At 42.6% G+C, this 19,252-nt stretch overlaps 1 protein-coding gene across 1 annotated transcript in view; it reads right to left on the reverse strand.

Annotated features, from left to right (window-relative positions):
* Positions 1-19,252, reverse strand: part of pik3r3b (phosphoinositide-3-kinase, regulatory subunit 3b (gamma)) — a 301,873-nt gene that overhangs the window by 198,411 nt on the left and 84,210 nt on the right. Inside the window, exons 2-3 of the mRNA XM_029686795.2 lie at positions 6,299-6,391; positions 5,964-6,041 (exon numbers count right to left, since the gene is read on the reverse strand). Of these exons, the coding sequence (XP_029542655.1) occupies positions 5,964-6,041; positions 6,299-6,391 (171 nt within the window). The remainder of the gene's footprint in view (positions 1-5,963; positions 6,042-6,298; positions 6,392-19,252) is intronic.

The following is a 19,252-nucleotide window of genomic DNA, read 5'->3' on the forward strand; positions in this document are numbered from 1 at the left end:
ACTATCATAAATAGAATTCAAAAGAGAAATATTACTTTTTGCAGTGAAGATTCATATAGGTTTATTGATAATAAATAATGCAACCTTTATAGAGCATAGAGACAGGATTGGGAAGTAACTAATTACATGTAATCTGATTATTCAACACAAAAAAACTAGTCGGTTACGTTACCAGCAAAAATATTGTAATCAGATTACTTTTGGAAAATTGCGTTTCAAATATGTTTGATGATTCGTTTTTGTCTTCTTCCAATGACCCTTAAAGGGAAAGTAATCCAAAAGTAATCAGATTATGTTACTGAGTTTAGGTAATCCAAAATTGACATTGCTGATTACAATTTTGGACAGGTAACTAGTGACTGTAACATATTACATTTAAAAAGTAACCTACCCAACCCTGCATAGAAACTTAAATTGTTTGTCTCAACCTTGATTCAGTGTCATTTTGATTATGCCTGCTCTGCTTGGTATTGTGGGCCATCAAAAAGCTGAAAAGGGGAAATGCCAGTCATGTAAATTATGTTATCAGGTATATGCTGAATGTCCCCCCCCAAGGACCCTCATGGGGTACAGGAGTTCCAGGGGGTGGGCTTGTTACCTTTGGAGTCCAGAGTGGGCCAACTTAAACTCAATCATATGTTTGACCTCTTAAATGATCGTGCCTCAGGATATATGAAAAACAACATTGATATGGTCTGTAACCGTTACAACACCAGAGCTATGTCTTGTAAACAGTACAGCAAGGAGCAAGTGTTTCTATACAGGCATTTGTCTATGGAATAGCCTCCCCTTAGAGATAAGCAAAGAAAAAGTAGAAATAGTTTTAAAAAGCAGGCAAAGGTTTTCATTTGGACAAGTTTGTCTAAGTTAAACCACTCCACTGCCCCTTGTGTTCCCTACTGCTGGTCAGGTGTATGTATTTAAATGATAGGTATTATGTGCAATGAATAAATCGTTTTTTAAGGTCGAAATGTGAAATGAAAATGGTTGATTTTTAAGGTTAGGGAAAAGTGCAGGGAATAGTGACACTTTCTAGGATGTCAATATAAATGAATGCATTTATGGTTGTTTATAATTTCGTCTTGCCTTTTAATCATCATCATTTAAGTGTTTTAATTCATACATAAATTATATCCTAGGGTCCACATTGCACATTTTGTTGTCTGTTACATAAATACATTCAATTCAATAGAGATAACTAAACCATTGAGATCTTATAATTCTATACTGTATGTGTTCTACATGTAGTTCTATGTCTGAAACTGCGTACATGCTACAGTGGCTTGCGAAAGTATTCGCCCCCCTTGGCATTTTTCCTATTTTGTTGCCTTTACAACCTGGAATTAAAATGGATTTTCTGGGGGGGTTGTATCATTTGATTTACACAACATGCCTACCACTTTGAAGATGCTAAATATTTTTTTAAATTGTGAAACAAACAAGAAACAAGACAAAAAAACTGAAAACTTGAGCGTGCATAACTATTCACCCCCCCAAGTCAATACTTTGTAAAGCCACCTTTTGCAGCAATTACAGCTGCAAGTCTCTTGGGGTATGTCTCTATAAGCTTGGCACATCTAGCCACTGGGATTTCTTCATAGGCAAAACTGCTCCAGCTCCTTCAAGTTGGATAGGTTCCGCTGGTGTACTGCAATCTTTAAGTCATACCACAGATTCTCAATTGGATTGAGGTATGGGCTTTGACTAGGCCATTCCAAGACATTTAAATGTCTCTTAAACCACTCAAGTGGTGAGAGGTGTTGGTTTGTGCCAGACATTGCTTTTTTCTTGATGGCCAAAAAGCTACATTTTAGTCTCATCTGACCAGAGTACCTTCTTCCATATGTTTCGGGAGTCTCGGACATGCCTTTTGGCGAACACCAAATGTGCTTGAATATTTTTTTCTTTAAGTTGTGGCTATGGGGGGAAAAGGAGTTCCCTAAAGGGAACACCCACTCCCATTCAGCTGAAAAAAATATTATTTAGAAATATTTAACTTTCACACATTAACAAGTCCAATACAGCAAATGAAAGATAAACATCTTGTTAATATACCCATCGTGTCCGATTTTTAAAATGTTTTACAGCTAAAACACAACATATATTTATGTTAGATGACCACCAAATTCAAAAACACACAGAGCGATATTTCACAGTCACAAAAGCATAAATATAGATACAATGAATCACTAACCTTTGATTATCTCCATCAGATGACACTCATAGGACATCGTGTTATACATGTATTGTGTGTTTTGTTCGATAATGGGCATATATATATATATACATAAAAATCTCAGTTTACATTGGCGCGTTACGTGTAGTAATGTTTTGACTCCAAAACATCCGGTGATTTAGCAGAAATACTCACAATAAACATTGATAAAAGATGCAAGTGTTTTCACAGAATTAAAGATAAATGTATCCTCTATGCAACCGCTGTGTCAGATTTCAATTTTTTTTTTACAGAAAAAAAATAATAATCTGAGAACGGCGCTCAGAACCCAAAGAAATAGCTGCCATTTTGGCGTCAACAGAAGCTACAAAAAACACTATAAATATTCACTTATCTTTGAATATCTTCATCAGAAGGCAGTTCCAGGAATCCCAGTTCGACAATAAATGACTGATTTGTTCCATAAAGCTCCAAAAAGCCCATAATTTAGCCACTTGTTGTTAGCTTGTTCAGCCCAGCATTCAATCATCAAAATCACGAGCAGTTCCTCCAGACAAAAACTCCAAAAAGTGCCGTTACAGGTCGTAGAAATTATGTATGCCATCCATATTTAGGATGTTTTAAACATAAATCAGCAATAAGGTTCCAACCGGAGAATTTCATTGTCTGAAGAAAAGCATAGGAACGCAAGAACACTCTCTCGTGACCGCGCGTAATGAAACCGAGGCTTTCTGCCAGACCACCCACTCAAAGAGCTATTATGAGCCCCACCTTTATAGTAGAATCATACAACCAGAATCTAAAGACGGTGACATCTTGTGGAAGCCCTAGAAAGTGCATTCTCATCCATATCTAAAGGTGGACATCCAATGGCACTGTTTTCTAAATTGAGTTCTCACTTCCTGTTTGGATTTCTTCTCGGGTTTTTGTCTGCCATATGAGTTCTCTTATACTCACAGACTTAATTCAAACAGTTTTAGAAACTTCAGAGTGTTTTCTATCCACCAGTAATAATACTATGCATATATTCCCATCTGGGAGAGAGTAGGAGGCTGTTTACTCTGGGAACGCCTTTCATCCAAAAGTGAAAATGCTGCCCCCTAGCCTCAACAGGTTTTAAGCAATGGCTTTTTTCTGTCCAATCTTCTGTAAAGCACAGCTCTGTGGAGTGTGCGGCTTAAAGTGGTCCTATGGACAGATACTCCAATCTCCGCTGTGGAGCTTTGCAGCTCCTTCAGGGTAATCTATGGTCACTTTGTTGCCTCTCTGATTAATGCCCTCCTTGCCTGGTCCATGACTTTTGGTGGGTGGCACTCTCTTGGCAGGTTTGTTGTGGTGCCATATTCTTTCCATGTTTTTAATAAAGGATTTAATGGTGCTCTGTGGGATGTTCAAAGTTTCTGATATGTTTCTATAACCCAACCCTGATCTGTACTTCTCCACAACGTTGTCCCTGACCTGTTAGGAGAGCTCCTTGGTCTTCATGGTGCCCTTGTTTAGTGGTGTTACAGTCTATGGGGCCTTTCAGAACAGGTCTATATATACACAGATCATGTGACAGATCATGGGACACTTAGATTGCACACAGGTGAGCTTTATTTAACTAATCATGTGACTTCTGAAGGTAATTGGTTGCACCAGATCTTATTTAGGGGCTTCATAGCAAAGAGGGTGACTACATGTGCACGCACCACTTTTCAGTTTTTTTTGTGTGTGTGTGTGTGTGTGTGTGTGTGTGTGTGTCCATTACATGAAATCCAAATAAAAATCCATTTAAATTACAAGTTGTAATGCAACAAAATAGGACAAACGCCAACAGAGATGAATACTATTGCAAGGCAATGTATGTGTTATTTTGTGTATGAGATGCTGAGTGTGTATGAGATGATGTCATATTGTGTATTATAAACCGGGTAGAATGTGTACTGGATGCTGATTGTCTGAAAGCTGTGGTATTCCAGACAACATACCACGGGTATGACGCAACATCACGTGTTTACTGTTCTAATTATGTTGGTAACCAGTTTATAATAGCAATAAGGCACCTTGGGGGTTTGGGGTATATGGCCAACATACCACTGCTAAGGGCTGTATCCAGGCACTCCACTTTGGCCATATTATGAATCTTTAGACGTAGAAGTTACCATACCTGGTCTCAGGGATGGCTAACTATGGAAATCCCTTCGGTTTACTCAGTTAGGTAAATCTGTTTTAATTGTCTTTGGACCCTGTGTATGGAAAAACCTACAGCATTCCCTACAACTGGGTGTTCTGGTGCCTCTTGGGCAGTTCAACATGTTGATTGGAGACCTCCTTGCCTGAGGAATGTGACTGTTTTTCTTGAAATACTTGTATTACACTGTATTTTATTTTGTAAATTGTGTTAATGCAGGGTTCCATTGCAAAAGAGACCTTAGTCTCAATGTTGTTCAACATGCTCTCACAGTCTCACTGCAGAATTAGGCATTTCAAGTTAGTGTCCATCACTAGTCATGGGATTACACCCATCCACCTCCTCCGTCCACAATGCCCTTGCAAAACTCAAACCTACTTTATGGTAATAGCGCTCACTGTTGCCCCTAGGTAGGGATAGAAGTCCAATTTTGAAGTCATATTAGAAAATATACCACACCCCCTCGGGCCTTATTGCTTATTTAGATGTGGGAGTGTATAAGATGCTGTGTATACCATTGTGCCTCTACTGGTTCTGTCACCACTGTGTTTGTAATGCTGTGGGCTCGATGGGTCTCAGATAGAGTTATGTTCTCCCTGCGCAAATATTACAGAGTCAGAGCACTCCCTTGTGGAGCCAGCCTGAACTTCAGCACAAACTTTCTCAACTTTCTCTCTACTGAGATAGACTACCAATTCTGGCTATCAGCAGTAATCTACTGTATGCCTTCTGTATGAGTCAGCACACCGGAGAGATGCTGTACTGAGAGATTATATTCAAGACTTATTAGGCCCAGTGCGTCCGTTAAATACCTAGCAGGTTGACACCTGTTGAGTTGACATGCTGCAATTTCTGCATACAAATACTGCAACTCCACAACTCCTCAAATACTGCAACTCCACAACTCCTCAAATACTGTAACTCCACAACTTGTGCCCTGACATGAGAAAAAAACGACTTAGTTTGTATTTGCACAGATAGTATGAACCTGTGTTATGTAGGGTTAAGGTACATGTGTTATGTAGGGTTAAGGTACATGTGCTGTGTAGGGTTATGTAGGGTTTATGTACCTGTGTTATGTACGTTAGGTTATGTAGGATTGATGTACATGTGTTATGTAGGGTTAAGGTACATGTGTTATGTAGGGTTAAGGTACATGTGCTGTGTAGGGTTATGTAGGTTTTATGTACCTGTGTTATGTAGGGGTTTGTAGGATTGATGTACATGTGCTGTGTAGGGTTATGTACCTGTGTTATGTAGGGGTTTGTAGGATTGATGTACATGTGCTGTGTAGGGTTATGTAGGTTTTATGTACCTGTGTTATGTAGGGGTTTGTAGGATTGAGGTACATGTGTTGTGTAGGGTTATGTAGGGTTGATGTACATGTGCTGTGTAGGGTTATGTAGGGTTTATGTACCTGTGTTATGTAGGGGTTTGTAGGATTGATGTACATGTGCTGTGTAGGGTTATGTAGGATTGATGTACCTGTGTTATGTACGTTATGTTATGTAGGGTTTTCTGTACATTTTACATTTGAGTTGTTTAGCAGACGCTCTTATTCAGTAGTCAGTGCATACACCTGTTTTATGTAGTGTTATGCAGGGGTTTATGCACCTGTGTCAAGAGCCTGTCTCAGTTCTGGGGGTCCGGTGGAGGCTGGGGGTGTCCGGTACAGTGGCTCACTCTCCAAGCCTAGACAAGAGAGGGGCAGAGGAATTAGTGAAAATAGTTACATTTCAATGCATCCACAAAATACTTTAGGCATACTACATAATAATTCTATATTCATAAAGATGCATTTGAAGAGATCAAACATGGAGTCATAATAATTCTATATTCATAAAGATGCATTTGAAGAGATCAAACATGGAGTCATAATAATTCCTGGATTGTGTACAATATGAATTACCAACATGTTTTTTTTTCTATTAAGTTGTGGAAGTTTTTACCTTGTCTCTCCAGAGCTTCTATCAGCCTGTGTAGTGCCACAGGAGCCTGTTCAGGCAGAGCACACACCTCTGGGGCCTCCCTTGGCCCCCCACCTAGAGAGAGAGACAGCAGAGAGAGAGAGAGAGAGAGAGATAGATGGGTGAGAGGGGGAGAGAGAGAGATAAAGAGGAAGAGAGGGAAAGGGAGGGAGAGAGAGAGAACAATGATCAGAGATGCTACACACATAAGACATACGCACTGCACTGAGTCAAGCGAAACACAAGAAGACAAGCATATTCCCTTAGTGCTTCACTTTGCTGACCCACACACAACCACATAGTAGAACAGGAAGAATGGTGTGTGTGTGAGAGAGAGAGAGAGAGAGAGAGAGAGAGAGAGAGAGAGAGAGAGAGAGAGAGAGAGAGAGAGAGAACAGAAAGAGTGAGATAGGTTTGCATGTACATGCTTAAATTTGACCTGTACCGTCTCTGTGCATCTCTGTCTATTTCAGGAGCAGCATTTCAATTCCGCTCTCCTGCTCCGTGTGACAAATGCACTCTCCCCACTCACACATGCCACCTTCAACTTTTACCCCCATCCCACTGTGTGTGAGAGAGAGATTTTTTTTAAACAATACATTTCACAACACATTAACTGTGTGCCCTCGGGCCACTACTCGACTACAACATATCTACAACACAAAATCCATGCGTACATGTTTGTATAGTGCGTATGTTATCATGTCTGTGTGTGTGTCTCTTCACAGTCCCTGCTGTTCCATAATGTGTATTTTACATGATGTGGAATAGAGTTCCATGGAGCCATGGCGCTATGTAGTACTGCGCGCCTCCCAAAGTCTGTTCTGGACTCTGGTGACATGTCTTGTAAGGTATACATAGGTGTCCGAGCTGTGTGCAGACAGCGCGGTGCGTTCAACATGTCAATACCTCTCACAAATACAAGTATTGATGAAGTCAATCTCTCCTCTACTTTCAGCCAGTAGAGATTGGTATGCATATTATTAATGTTAGCTCTCCATGTACATTTAATGGCCAGCAGCGCTGTTCTGTTCTGGTTCAAGTGTAATTTTCCTAAGTCCCTCTTTGTGGCACCTGACCACACAACTGGACAGTAGTCCAGGTGCGACAAAATCAGGGCCTGTAGGACCTGCCTTGTTGATAGCGTTGTTAAGAAGGCAGAGCAGTGCTTTATTATGGACAGACCTCTTTCCATCTTAGCTACAGTTGTATCAATATGTTTTGACCATTACAGTTTACAATCATGGGTTACACAAGCAGTTTAGACTCCTCAACTTGCTAAACTTTCACATTATTCGTTCGAAAAATGTTGTTGAGGTTTAGGGTTTAGTGAATAATTTGTCCCAAATACAATGCTTTTAGATATTTAAATATTTAGGATTAACTTATTACTTTACACCTGTTCTGAAACTGACGGCAGCTTTTTGTTAAGTGTAGCAGTGATTTAACTTGCTTTGGTAGGTGAGTCATCAGCATACATAGACACACAGGTTTACTCAGAACCAGTGGCAGGTCATTAGCAAAGATTGAAAAAAGTAAGGGCCCTAGACAGCTTTCGGAAGGTAGAAAGAAAGTAACATGAGCAACAAATGTTAGTGAACCGAGGATTCGTAGCGTTTGAATAGATTTTCTGAACGATACATGCTACATTTGAATCGGTTTGCGGTTCCGTGGAGTTTAAGTTCAAGGTTAAGTTCAAGCATCAGCCAATTAAAATCGTTGAGGTAGTTGCACGTGATCAAAGGCTATATGTTAGCTGTTCACATGACATAGGCTTGCACATATATCTCCATGCTAACCTAAGCAGGTGTAATCTAGAGGCGAAAGAAACGGACACCTATTTAGGTGAGGTGCTGGCTAGCGGAGTAGAACACTTAAAAATGTGCACACTAGGAGCTCAGACGCAAAAATATTTATATCCAATGTTTCGACAGACAAGATGTCTTCATCAGGGTATAATGACAAACACTGCGAGATGACTCATTTATATAGTGTCAAAAGACACACACAGGTGTCTGTAATCATGGCCAGTTGTGGCCTGATATCATTGGTTAATTCTCATATAATAAAATAGCATACAAAAAACAGAAATGGATAGCGTACGATCGTAGATACAATTTGGCTACATAAGCCTACAAACATTTACAATAGCAAAATCACAATCACAAGAATGGCTTCAGATCAAAGTCTACGTTGAGACCGAATCTTTAAATTAAAGATCCAGGCAGCTTCTCGTTTAAAAAAAATAATAATCGAGGTCACCCCCTCTCCTAGGGAGGTGTCACGACTTCCGCCGAAGTCGGTCCCTCTCCTTGTTCGGGCGGTGTTCGGCGGTCGACGTAACCGACCTGTTAGCCATCGCTGATCCATTTTTCATTTTCCATTGGTTTTGTCTTGTCTTCCTTCACACCTGGTTCCAATCCCATCAACTACATGTTGTGTATTTAACCCTCTGTTTCCCCTCATGTCCTTGTCAGTGATTGTTTGATTGTATGTTATGTGCAAGTTTTGTTCTGGTGTGCGACGGGAATTGTACCCACTTTTATCATTTTGTATATTTTGGTTTTCGGAGATTTGTGAGCACTTATTATATACCAAGTTCGTTCTCCTGCGCCAGACTTCCCTGCCACCAGCGTGCACCCATTACAGGAGGGTGACATATTCGATGCCAATATAACGTAGGGATAAAATCGAGTGGTTTTCTTCCAAAAAACTCTCAGCAGGTGGCCATGATTATTTTCTGTAACAAAATCCATATCAGCAAATTAAAATCGTTGACGTAGTTGGACGTGTTGCAACACTTGTTCATGGAAACGTCTTCAACAGTCAAACAGCACGTTCTGATAATCAAAGCAACTATATCACGTGTATTTGACTGACTGGTCAAATTGCTCTCTGTGTAGAGGGCCTAGCTCCACGTAATTGTCGCGGATTGTGGCAAAGGGGTCGAATTTCACATGAGATTATTCCTCCCTTTGAAATGTGGAATTATATGTATTGTGGTAGTGTGTTGAAAAGGAACATAGCCTAAAGCTAATAGCTTGAAAATGAAGATTAAGAATGCATTTACTGTAATAAGGAACTACCTAGTTTATCAGCTTTGCAGACAAACACACTGCTATGGCCTAATAATCATATTGCATAGGCTACAGTTGAAGTAGGAAGTGTAACGGATGTCGTCTGGAGATAAAGAGGAGGACCAAGGTGCAGCGTGGTAATTGTTCATGATGATTTTAATTAAAGAAAGCACTGAACATTGAATCAAAACAATAAACAATGACGTGAATTTACAAAACCGAAACAGTACCGTGTGGCCCAAACACTCACACGGAAACAAACACCCACAAACCAAAAGTGAAACCCAGGCTAGCTAAGTATGATTCTCAGTCAGAGACAACTAACGACACCTGCCTCTGATTGAGAACCATACCTCCTGCAGCAATGCACCCCCACAACATTATACTGCCACCCCCATGCTTCATGGTTGGGATGGTGTTCTATGGCTTGCAAGCCTCCACCTTTTTACTCCAAACATAACGATGGTCATTATGGCCAAACAATTCCATTTTTGTTTCATCAGACCAGAGGACATTTCTCCAAAAACTACGATCTTTGTCCCCATATGCAGTTGCAAACCGTAGTCTGGATTTTTTATGGCGGTTTTTGGAGCAGTGGCTTCTTCCTTGCTGAGCGGCCTTTCAGGTTATGTCATGTTTTAATGTGGATATAAATACTTTTGTACCTGTTTCCTCCAGCATCTTCACAAGGTCCTTTGCTGTTGTTCTGGGATTGATTTGCACTTTTCGCACCAAAGTACGTTCATCTCTAGGAGACAGAACACGTCTCTTCCCTGAGAGGTATGACGGCTGCGTGGTCCCATGGTGTTTATACTTGCGCACTATTGTTTGTACAGATGAACGTGGTACCTTCAGGCGTTTGGAAATTTCTCCCAAGGATGAACCAGACTTGTGGAGGTCTACAATTTTTTTCTGAGATCTTGGCTGATTTCTTTTGATTTTCCCCTGATGTCAAGCAAAGAGGTACTGAGTTTGAAGGTAGGCCTTGAAATACATCCACAGGTACACCTCCAATGGACTCAAATGATGTCAATCAGAACCTTCTAAAGCCGTGAAATCATTTTCTGGAATTTTCCAAGCTGTTTAAAGACACAGTCAACTTAAGTGTATGTGAGCTTCTGACCCACTGGAAATGTGATACAGTGAATTATAACTGAAATAATCTGTAAACAATTGTTGGAAAAATTACCTGTGTTATGCACAAAGTAGATGTCCTAACCAAAACTATAGTTTGTTAACAAAAAAACTTGTGGAGTGGTTGAAAAACAAGTTTTAATGACTCCAACCTAAGTGTATGTAAACTTCTGACTTCAACTGTATATTACATGGGCCTGTACACATAAATGTACACCTATGTTTTGGTAATCATCTACTTTGTCACGTGCGTTATTTGACTCAAGGACAAGCATTACAAAGTGTAATACAGTAGGACTTGAGCTTGACCTATTTTAAGAAATGCCATTGGTTTGTTGAAAAAAAGTAGTTAAATCTCTGATAGGCTGATGGGCAATATGGTACAGGAAATAATCACATCAACCTGCTGGGTTTAGCATAGGGCTACATGTGCAAGCTTACGTATTGGGAACAGCTAACGTTACGTTTTTAATCAAGTTTCAAGTTTTCCTGTCACATGTCCAAGTACAGTGAAATGACTTTCTTGGAAACTCTAACCCCAACAATGCAATAAACAATAACAATGTAATAGTCAAAATAACAAGGTAGAACAAAAACACACTATCACATGCAACTACGTCTGATACTTAAACCTTTTCTAATGTTCGCAAATATGGCCCCAACGGGTCTACGTATCCACAACGAGCAGTTAAAGGGTTAAACAAGATCTAAGATTCATATAGAAGAAGCCAAGTGGAACTGAGAGCAGCTGTAAAATTCACACTTTTGGGAATCAATTAGGAGACGAAAGAAAGAAAGAAGCATCCCAGTTATGGATTAGCATATCCCTGTTGACTAATGTTTGACTGGTATTGTACATACTCTATGCACAGCTGTGAGAGCAGGTTACCTATACTGCCTTCTACATACCACACACACAGCTGTGAGAGCAGGTTACCTATACTGCCTTCTACATACTCTATGCACAGCTGTGAGAGCAGGTTACCTATACTGCCTTCTACATACTCTATGCACAGCTGTGAGAGCAGGTTACCTATACTGCCTTCTACATACTCTATGCACAGCTGTGAGAGCAGGTTACCTATACTGCCTTCTACATACTCTATGCACAGCTGTGAGCAGGTTACCTATACTGCCTTCTACATACTCTATGCACAGCTGTGAGAGCAGGTTACCTATACTGCCTTCTACATACTCTATGCACAGCTGTGAGAGCAGGTTACCTATACTGCCTTCTACATACTCTATGCACAGCTGTGAGAGCAGGTTACCTATACTGCCTTCTACATACCATACACACAGCTGGGAGAGCAGGTTACCTATACTGCCTTCTACATACTCTATGCACAGCTGTGAGAGCAGGTTACCTATACTGCCTTCTACATACCATACACACAGCTGGGAGAGCAGGTTACCTATACTGCCTTCTACATACTCTATGCACAGCTGTGAGAGCAGGTTACCTATACTGCCTTCTACATACTCTATGCACAGCTGTGAGAGCAGGTTACCTATACTGCCTTCTACATACTCTATGCACAGCTGTGAGAGCAGGTTACCTATACTGCCTTCTACATACTGTGAGAGCAGGTTACCTATACTGCACAGCTGTGAGAGCAGGTTACCTATACTGCCTTCTACATACTCTATGCACAGCTGTGAGAGCAGGTTACCTATACTGCCTTCTACATACTCTACGCACAGCTGTGAGAGCAGGTTACCTATACTGCCTTCTACATACTCTACGCACAGCTGTGAGAGCAGTTTACCTATACTGCCTTCTACATACTCTATGCACAGCTGTGAGAGCAGGTTACCTATACTGCCTTCTACATACCATACACACAGCTGGGAGAGCAGGTTACCTATACTGCCTTCTACATACTCTACGCACAGCTGTGAGAGCAGGTTACCTATACTGCCGTCAACATCCCATACACACAGCTGGGAGAGCAGGTTACCTATACTGCCTTCTACATACTCTATGCACAGCTGTGAGAGCAGGTTACCTATACTGCCTTCTACATACTCTATGCACAGCTGTGAGAGCAGGTTACCTATACTGCCTTCTACATACTCTATGCACAGCTGTGAGAGCAGGTTACCTATACTGCCTTCTACATACTCTATGCACAGCTGTGAGAGCAGGTTACCTATACTGCCTTCTACATACTCTATGCACAGCTGTGAGAGCAGGTTACCTATACTGCCTTCTACATACTCTACGCACAGCTGTGAGAGCAGGTTACCTATACTGCCTTCTACATACTCTACGCACAGCTGTGAGAGCAGGTTACCTATACTGCCTTCTACATACTCTACGCACAGCTGTGAGAGCAGGTTACCTATACTGCCTTCTACATACTCTATGCACAGCTGTGAGAGCAGGTTACCTATACTGCCTTCTACATACCATACACACAGCTGGGAGAGCAGGTTACCTATACTGCCTTCTACATACTCTATGCACAGCTGCTGGGAGAGCAGGTTACCTATACTGCCTTCTACATACTCTACGCACAGCTGTGAGAGCAGGTTACCTATACTGCCTTCTACATACTCTACGCACAGCTGTGAGAGCAGGTTACCTATACTGCCTTCTACATACTCTATGCACAGCTGTGAGAGCAGGTTACCTATACTGCCTTCTACATACTCTCTATGCACAGCTGTGAGAGCAGGTTACCTATACTGCCTTCTACATACTCTATGCACAGCTGTGAGAGCAGGTTACCTATACTGCCTTCTACATACTCTATGCACAGCTGTGAGAGCAGGTTACCTATACTGCCTTCTACATACTCTATGCACAGCTGTGAGAGCAGGTTACCTATACTGCCTTCTACATACTCTATGCACAGCTGTGAGAGCAGGTTACCTATACTGCCTTCTACATCCCATACACACAGCTGGGAAAGCAGGTTACCTATACTGCCTTCTACATACCATACACACAGCTGGGAAAGCAGGATACCTATACTGCCTTCTACATACCATACACACAGCTGGGAGAGCAGGTTACCTATACTGCCTTCTACATACCATACACACAGCTGGGAAAGCAGGTTACCTATACTGCCTTCAACCGACCATACACACAGCTGGGAAAGCAGGTTACCTATACTGCCTTCTACATACCATACACACAGCTGGGAAAGCAGGTTACCTATACTGCCTTCTACATACCATACACACAGCTGGGAAAGCAGGTTACCTATACTGCCTTCTACATACCATACACACAGCTGGGAAAGCAGGATACCTATACTGCCTTCTACATACCATACACACAGCTGGGAAAGCAGGTTACCTATACTGCCTTCTACATACCATACACACAGCTGGGAAAGCAGGTTACCTATACTGCCTTCTACATACCATACACACAGCTGTGAGAGCAGGTTACCTATACTGCCTTCTACATACCATACACACAGCTGGGAAAGCAGGTTACCTATACTGCCTTCAACATACCATACACACAGCTGGGAAAGCAGGTTACCTATACTGCCTTCTACATACCATACACACAGCTGGGAAAGCAGGTTACCTATACTGCCTTCAACCGACCATACACACAGCTGGGAAAGCAGGTTACCTATACTGCCTTCTACATACCATACACACAGCTGGGAGAGCAGGTTACCTATACTGCCTTCTACATACCATACACACAGCTGTGAGAGCAGGTTACCTATACTGCCTTCTACATACCATACACACAGCTGGGAAAGCAGGTTACCTATACTGCCTTCAACCGACCATACACACAGCTGGGAAAGCAGGTTACCTATACTGCCTTCAACATCCCATACACACAGCTGGGAAAGCAGGTTACCTATACTGCCTTCAACCGACCATACACACAGCTGGGAGAGCAGCTTACCTATACTGCCGTCAACATCCCATACACACAGCTGGGAGAGCAGGATACCTATACTGCCTTCAACATCCCATACACACAGCTGGGAGAGCAGGTTACCTATACTGCCGTCAACATCCCATACACACAGCTGGGAGAGCAGGTTACCTATACTGCCTTCAACCGACCATACACACAGCTGGGAGAGCAGGTTACCTATACTGCCTTCAACATCCCATACACACAGCTGGGAGAGCAGGTTACCTATACTGCCTTCAACATCCCATACACACAGCTGGGAGAGCAGGTTACCTATACTGGGGGTGTATACTATGTATGGAGGTGCATTGTATATCAATATATACATATCTGATGGTGGCTGATATTCACAGTGTGAGGTAGGATACAATGGAAGATTTATACACTGAATATACTACACATTAAGAACACATGCTCTTTCCATGACATAGACTGACCAGGTGAATCCAGGTGAAAGCTATGATCCCTTATTGATGTCACTTGTTAATTCCACTTCAATCAGTGTAGCTGAAGTGGAGAAGAGAGGTTAAAGAATGATTTTTAAGCCTTGAGATAATAGTGACAAGGATTGTGTGTGTGCCATTCAGACAGGGGTATGGTGGTAAATGCCAGGCCTTTGTGTCAGGAATTGCAACGCTGCTGGGTTTTTCACACTTTTCCCTGTGTGTCAAGAATGGTCCACCACCCAATGAACATCCAGCCAAAATGACACAACTGTGGGAAGCATTGGAGTCAACATGGGCCAGCACCCCTGTGGAATGCTTTCGACACCTTGCAGAGTCCATGCCCAGACGAATTGAGGCTGTTCTGAGGACAAAAGGGGGTGAAACTCAATATTAGGAAGGTGTTCCTAATGTTTGGTCTACACAGGGTATGTGCTTCAATCTAGGTTGTAAATATGTGTTTAATACATGTGGATCACCGTGCATGTTAACCTATCTATTTCCCTCAACCACAGTATCTCTAAGTGGAGAGTAGTGCTGCTGGTGATAAACAGCATTGTCTCTATTTCCCTCAACCACAGTATCTCTAAGAGGAGAGTAGTGCTGCTGGTGATAAACAGCATTGTCTCTATTTCCCTCAACCACAGTATCTCTAAGTGGAGAGTAGTGCTGCTGGTGATAAACAGCATTGTCTCTATTTCCCTCAACCACAGTATCTCTAAGAGGAGAGTAGTGCTGCTGGTGATAAAGAGCATTGTCTCTATTTCCCTCAACCACAGTATCTCTAAGTGGAGAGTAGTGCTGCTGGTGATAAACAGCATTGTCTCTATTTCCCTCAACCACAGTATCTCTAAGTGGAGAGTAGTGCTGCTGGTGATAAACAGCATTGTCTCTATTTCCCTCAACCACAGTATCTCTAAGTGGAGAGTAGTGCTGCTGGTGATAAACAGCATTGTCTCTATTTCCCTCAACCACAGTATCTCTAAGTGGAGAGTAGTGCTGCTGGTGATAAACAGCATTGTCTCTATTTCCCTCAACCACAGTATCTCTAAGTGGAGAGTAGTGCTGCTGGTGATAAACAGCATTGTCTCTATTTCCCTCAACCACAGTATCTCTAAGAGGAGAGTAGTGCTGCTGGTGATAAACAGCATTGTCTCTATTTCCCTCAACCACAGTATCTCTAAGTGGAGAGTAGTGCTGCTGGTGATAAACAGCATTGTCTCTATTTCCCTCAACCACAGTATCTCTAAGAGGAGAGTAGTGCTGCTGGTGATAAACAGCATTGTCTCGAGCAGCAGCCCTGGCATGGCCTGCAGTGACCTGATGGTCACACTAGGGGGCATGTGACAGCCAGTCTGACTGGACACTGCACCATTAGTACTGTACTGTATGAGCTCTCAGTTTGATGTCATTAAAACATACTACTTTAATAATAACCTGAGGAAAGTATGAATATATAATATAATTATCTAGTAATACCAGGCAATCAGAATCAAGCAGTGTTGTAAATATTTATCATGCTAAATGACTTGTAGTGTGTGTGCGTGTGCTCTGTGTGAGGGAGATTGTAGAGGTATGCGATATGAGATGGGTTCACAAAACACACATACACACATTCAAGCATGCATACACCCACGCATGCACGTACCCACGCATGCACGTGCATGCACACATTGGCGGTCTGAGGGTAGGCTAGTGTCAGATGAGGTGAGAGAGGGTAGAGACAAAGAGAGGAAGCGAAGAGGAAAAGAGGAAGGGGGTCGTTTTCCTCATTTCAGTCTTTAGACCTGTAACAGAATGCAACCCCCAACCACCACCACCCCTATCCTCATCCACCATCCCCCCTGTCACCCCCAACCACCACCGCCCCTATCCTCATCCACAACCCCCCCTGTCACCCCCAACCACCACCACCCCTATCCTCATCCACCATCCTCTCCACCACCCCCTGTCACCCCCAACCACCACCACCCCATCCTCATCCACCATCCTCTCCACCACCCCCCTGTCACCCCCAACCACCACCACCCCTATCCTCCTCCACCATCCCCCTGTCACCCCCAACCACCACCACCCCATCCTCATCCACCATCCTCTCCACCATCCCCCTGTCACCCCCAACCACCACCACCCCTATCCTCATCCACCATCCTCTCCACCATCCCCCAAACACCACCACCCCTATCCTCATCCACTATCCCCCGTATCAACCCCAACCACCACTACCCCTATCGTCCCATCCCTTCCATTCCCCCCACCCCCTAATGGTTTTACACTGGCCCCTTCTTCTTTACCAGACAGACAGACAGACAGACAGACAGACAGACAACAACAAAAAAACATCACTCTTATCCTCACTGAGCCTAGACATAGATCCAGGTACAGGTGTATCATGGCGGACAGATGTTATGTCACTCTAATGACAGCTAACAACAGCATTATGAAGCGTTTATGTCGACCCTATGTAGTGAAGTGGCAGGGTAGCCTAGTGGTTAGAGCGTTGGACTAGTAACCAAAAGGTTGCAAGTTCAAATCCTTGAGCTGACAAGGTAGAAATCTGTCGTTCTGCCCCTGAACAGACAGTTAACCCACTGTTCCTAGGCCGTCATTGAAAATAATAATTTGTTCTTAACTGACTTGCCTAGTAAAATAAAGGTCATAAAAAAGTGTTTAGCCTTTAACTGTAGCATAGTGTATGTGGTAACCAGCCTCCGTACACAGACAGGGACAGGTGGAGTGGAGCACACCATCTATTATTCACCATGGCTAAAATAAGACAAGCGACAGAACAGTTTGTTCCCAGTTAACTTAGAACACCCATTAACGGCTAGAATTACTCTCTGTACCAACTTCCAACTACGCCTTCTCTTCTCTCGGCGTACCAGACAGACAGCACAGCATTACCCACTGCACAGTCAGTCAGTCACTGTTAATCTGCACAAATGGCCGTGGTGGGTTTAACTCATGCTTTTGGCAGTGTAATGGGCACACCTGCTACAGTGATGATGTCCAAAGTGTACTGACACTTTGCCAGGGAAGGTTTCAATGTCTTTGTATGTGCGCTTATCAAGTAATACTGTGGGGGAACTGAAAAACAGTTCAAGTTATTGGCTACTCTACTTTTACTCTGAAGGCATATTCTGTTAGTCTGTACCTGTCTGTTGAGCTAACATTTCACTCCTTGTTCTCTGTGTCATTGACAAATTATTTACAATTTATCACAGCGTTGCTCACCCGGAACATCTCTCTCATCCCTCTCCTCCTACCCGTCCTGATCTTTCTCTCCCTCTACTTGTTACACTGGACCTCCGTGTCAATAAGTGCTCTTTATCCTGAGAACCTGTCTATACCCTGGTTTCTGACTGATGAGAGGCCCAGTCAGAGACAGCTTCCCCAGCCCCTGAGCCATTTCCATGGGCAGACATCCAGCTGCCCCCCCCCCTCTTCCTCCCCATCTCTCCATCTACCTCCCTCCACTCTACGTCTTTCCATCTCAACCCCATTCATCAACTCTGACAGATAGGCCCACCCCCCTTCCGTCCACCTTCAAAATGGAATCACATTCACAAACAACCTGGCATTTACCTCAACAGGGATTCCATGCCGGTTCCAAATTCCCACTCTCACACACACACACACACACACACACACACACACACACACACACACACACACACACACACACACACACACACACACACACACACATCCCCTAACCTGGAAAGTAAACATTGCATTGAATAATTTATTAAAGGGAGTTGAACTGGCTGATTTAGCCTCAGTTTTAATCCTCATTAGGAAATGCAACTGAGAATGAGATTTGGGTCTTGGAGGCGTGCTTTGATGTGGGTGTCTCTTGTGTGTTTGTTCGCACGTGGGAAGCGTTTGTATTTCCACTCTGCCAAAACAATACACAGTTAGTCACTCACCCTTTTAGATAACTTGAAACAGTCTGACCAGGTCTTGTGTCTGGAAGTAGCCTAGGCTAGCTAGTAAGCTAATTAGCTTCAGCCCCCAGTGTGTGACAGTGGCAAAGTTGGTTTGACTTTGGATAGCCTATCTGTGGGGCTAGTTAGGGACAGACAATAAATTACACAATGTAAATGGGGCAATATTTACAAGTGGAAAGCCTTTTAGTTTAGTTTTCTCATTAAATGCTTTCGATATTTGAATATGAATATATGAATTTCTACAATTTATAGTTGGTTTGAGGTTTTTAAGTCATTGAAATTTGGAGCTATTGAGCTATTGACTCCTGGAGGAAAAAAAACAATATATTACAATAATCAACACAGACCCACAGAGACACCCAGCACACCCAGCCACAGAATTAATGACACAAGTGATGACATCAGGAAAACAGTCCACCAGAAAGGGATTC

The sequence above is a fragment of the Oncorhynchus nerka genome, linkage group LG17, assembly GCF_034236695.1.
Source record: "Oncorhynchus nerka isolate Pitt River linkage group LG17, Oner_Uvic_2.0, whole genome shotgun sequence".
NCBI lineage: Eukaryota > Metazoa > Chordata > Actinopteri > Salmoniformes > Salmonidae > Oncorhynchus > Oncorhynchus nerka.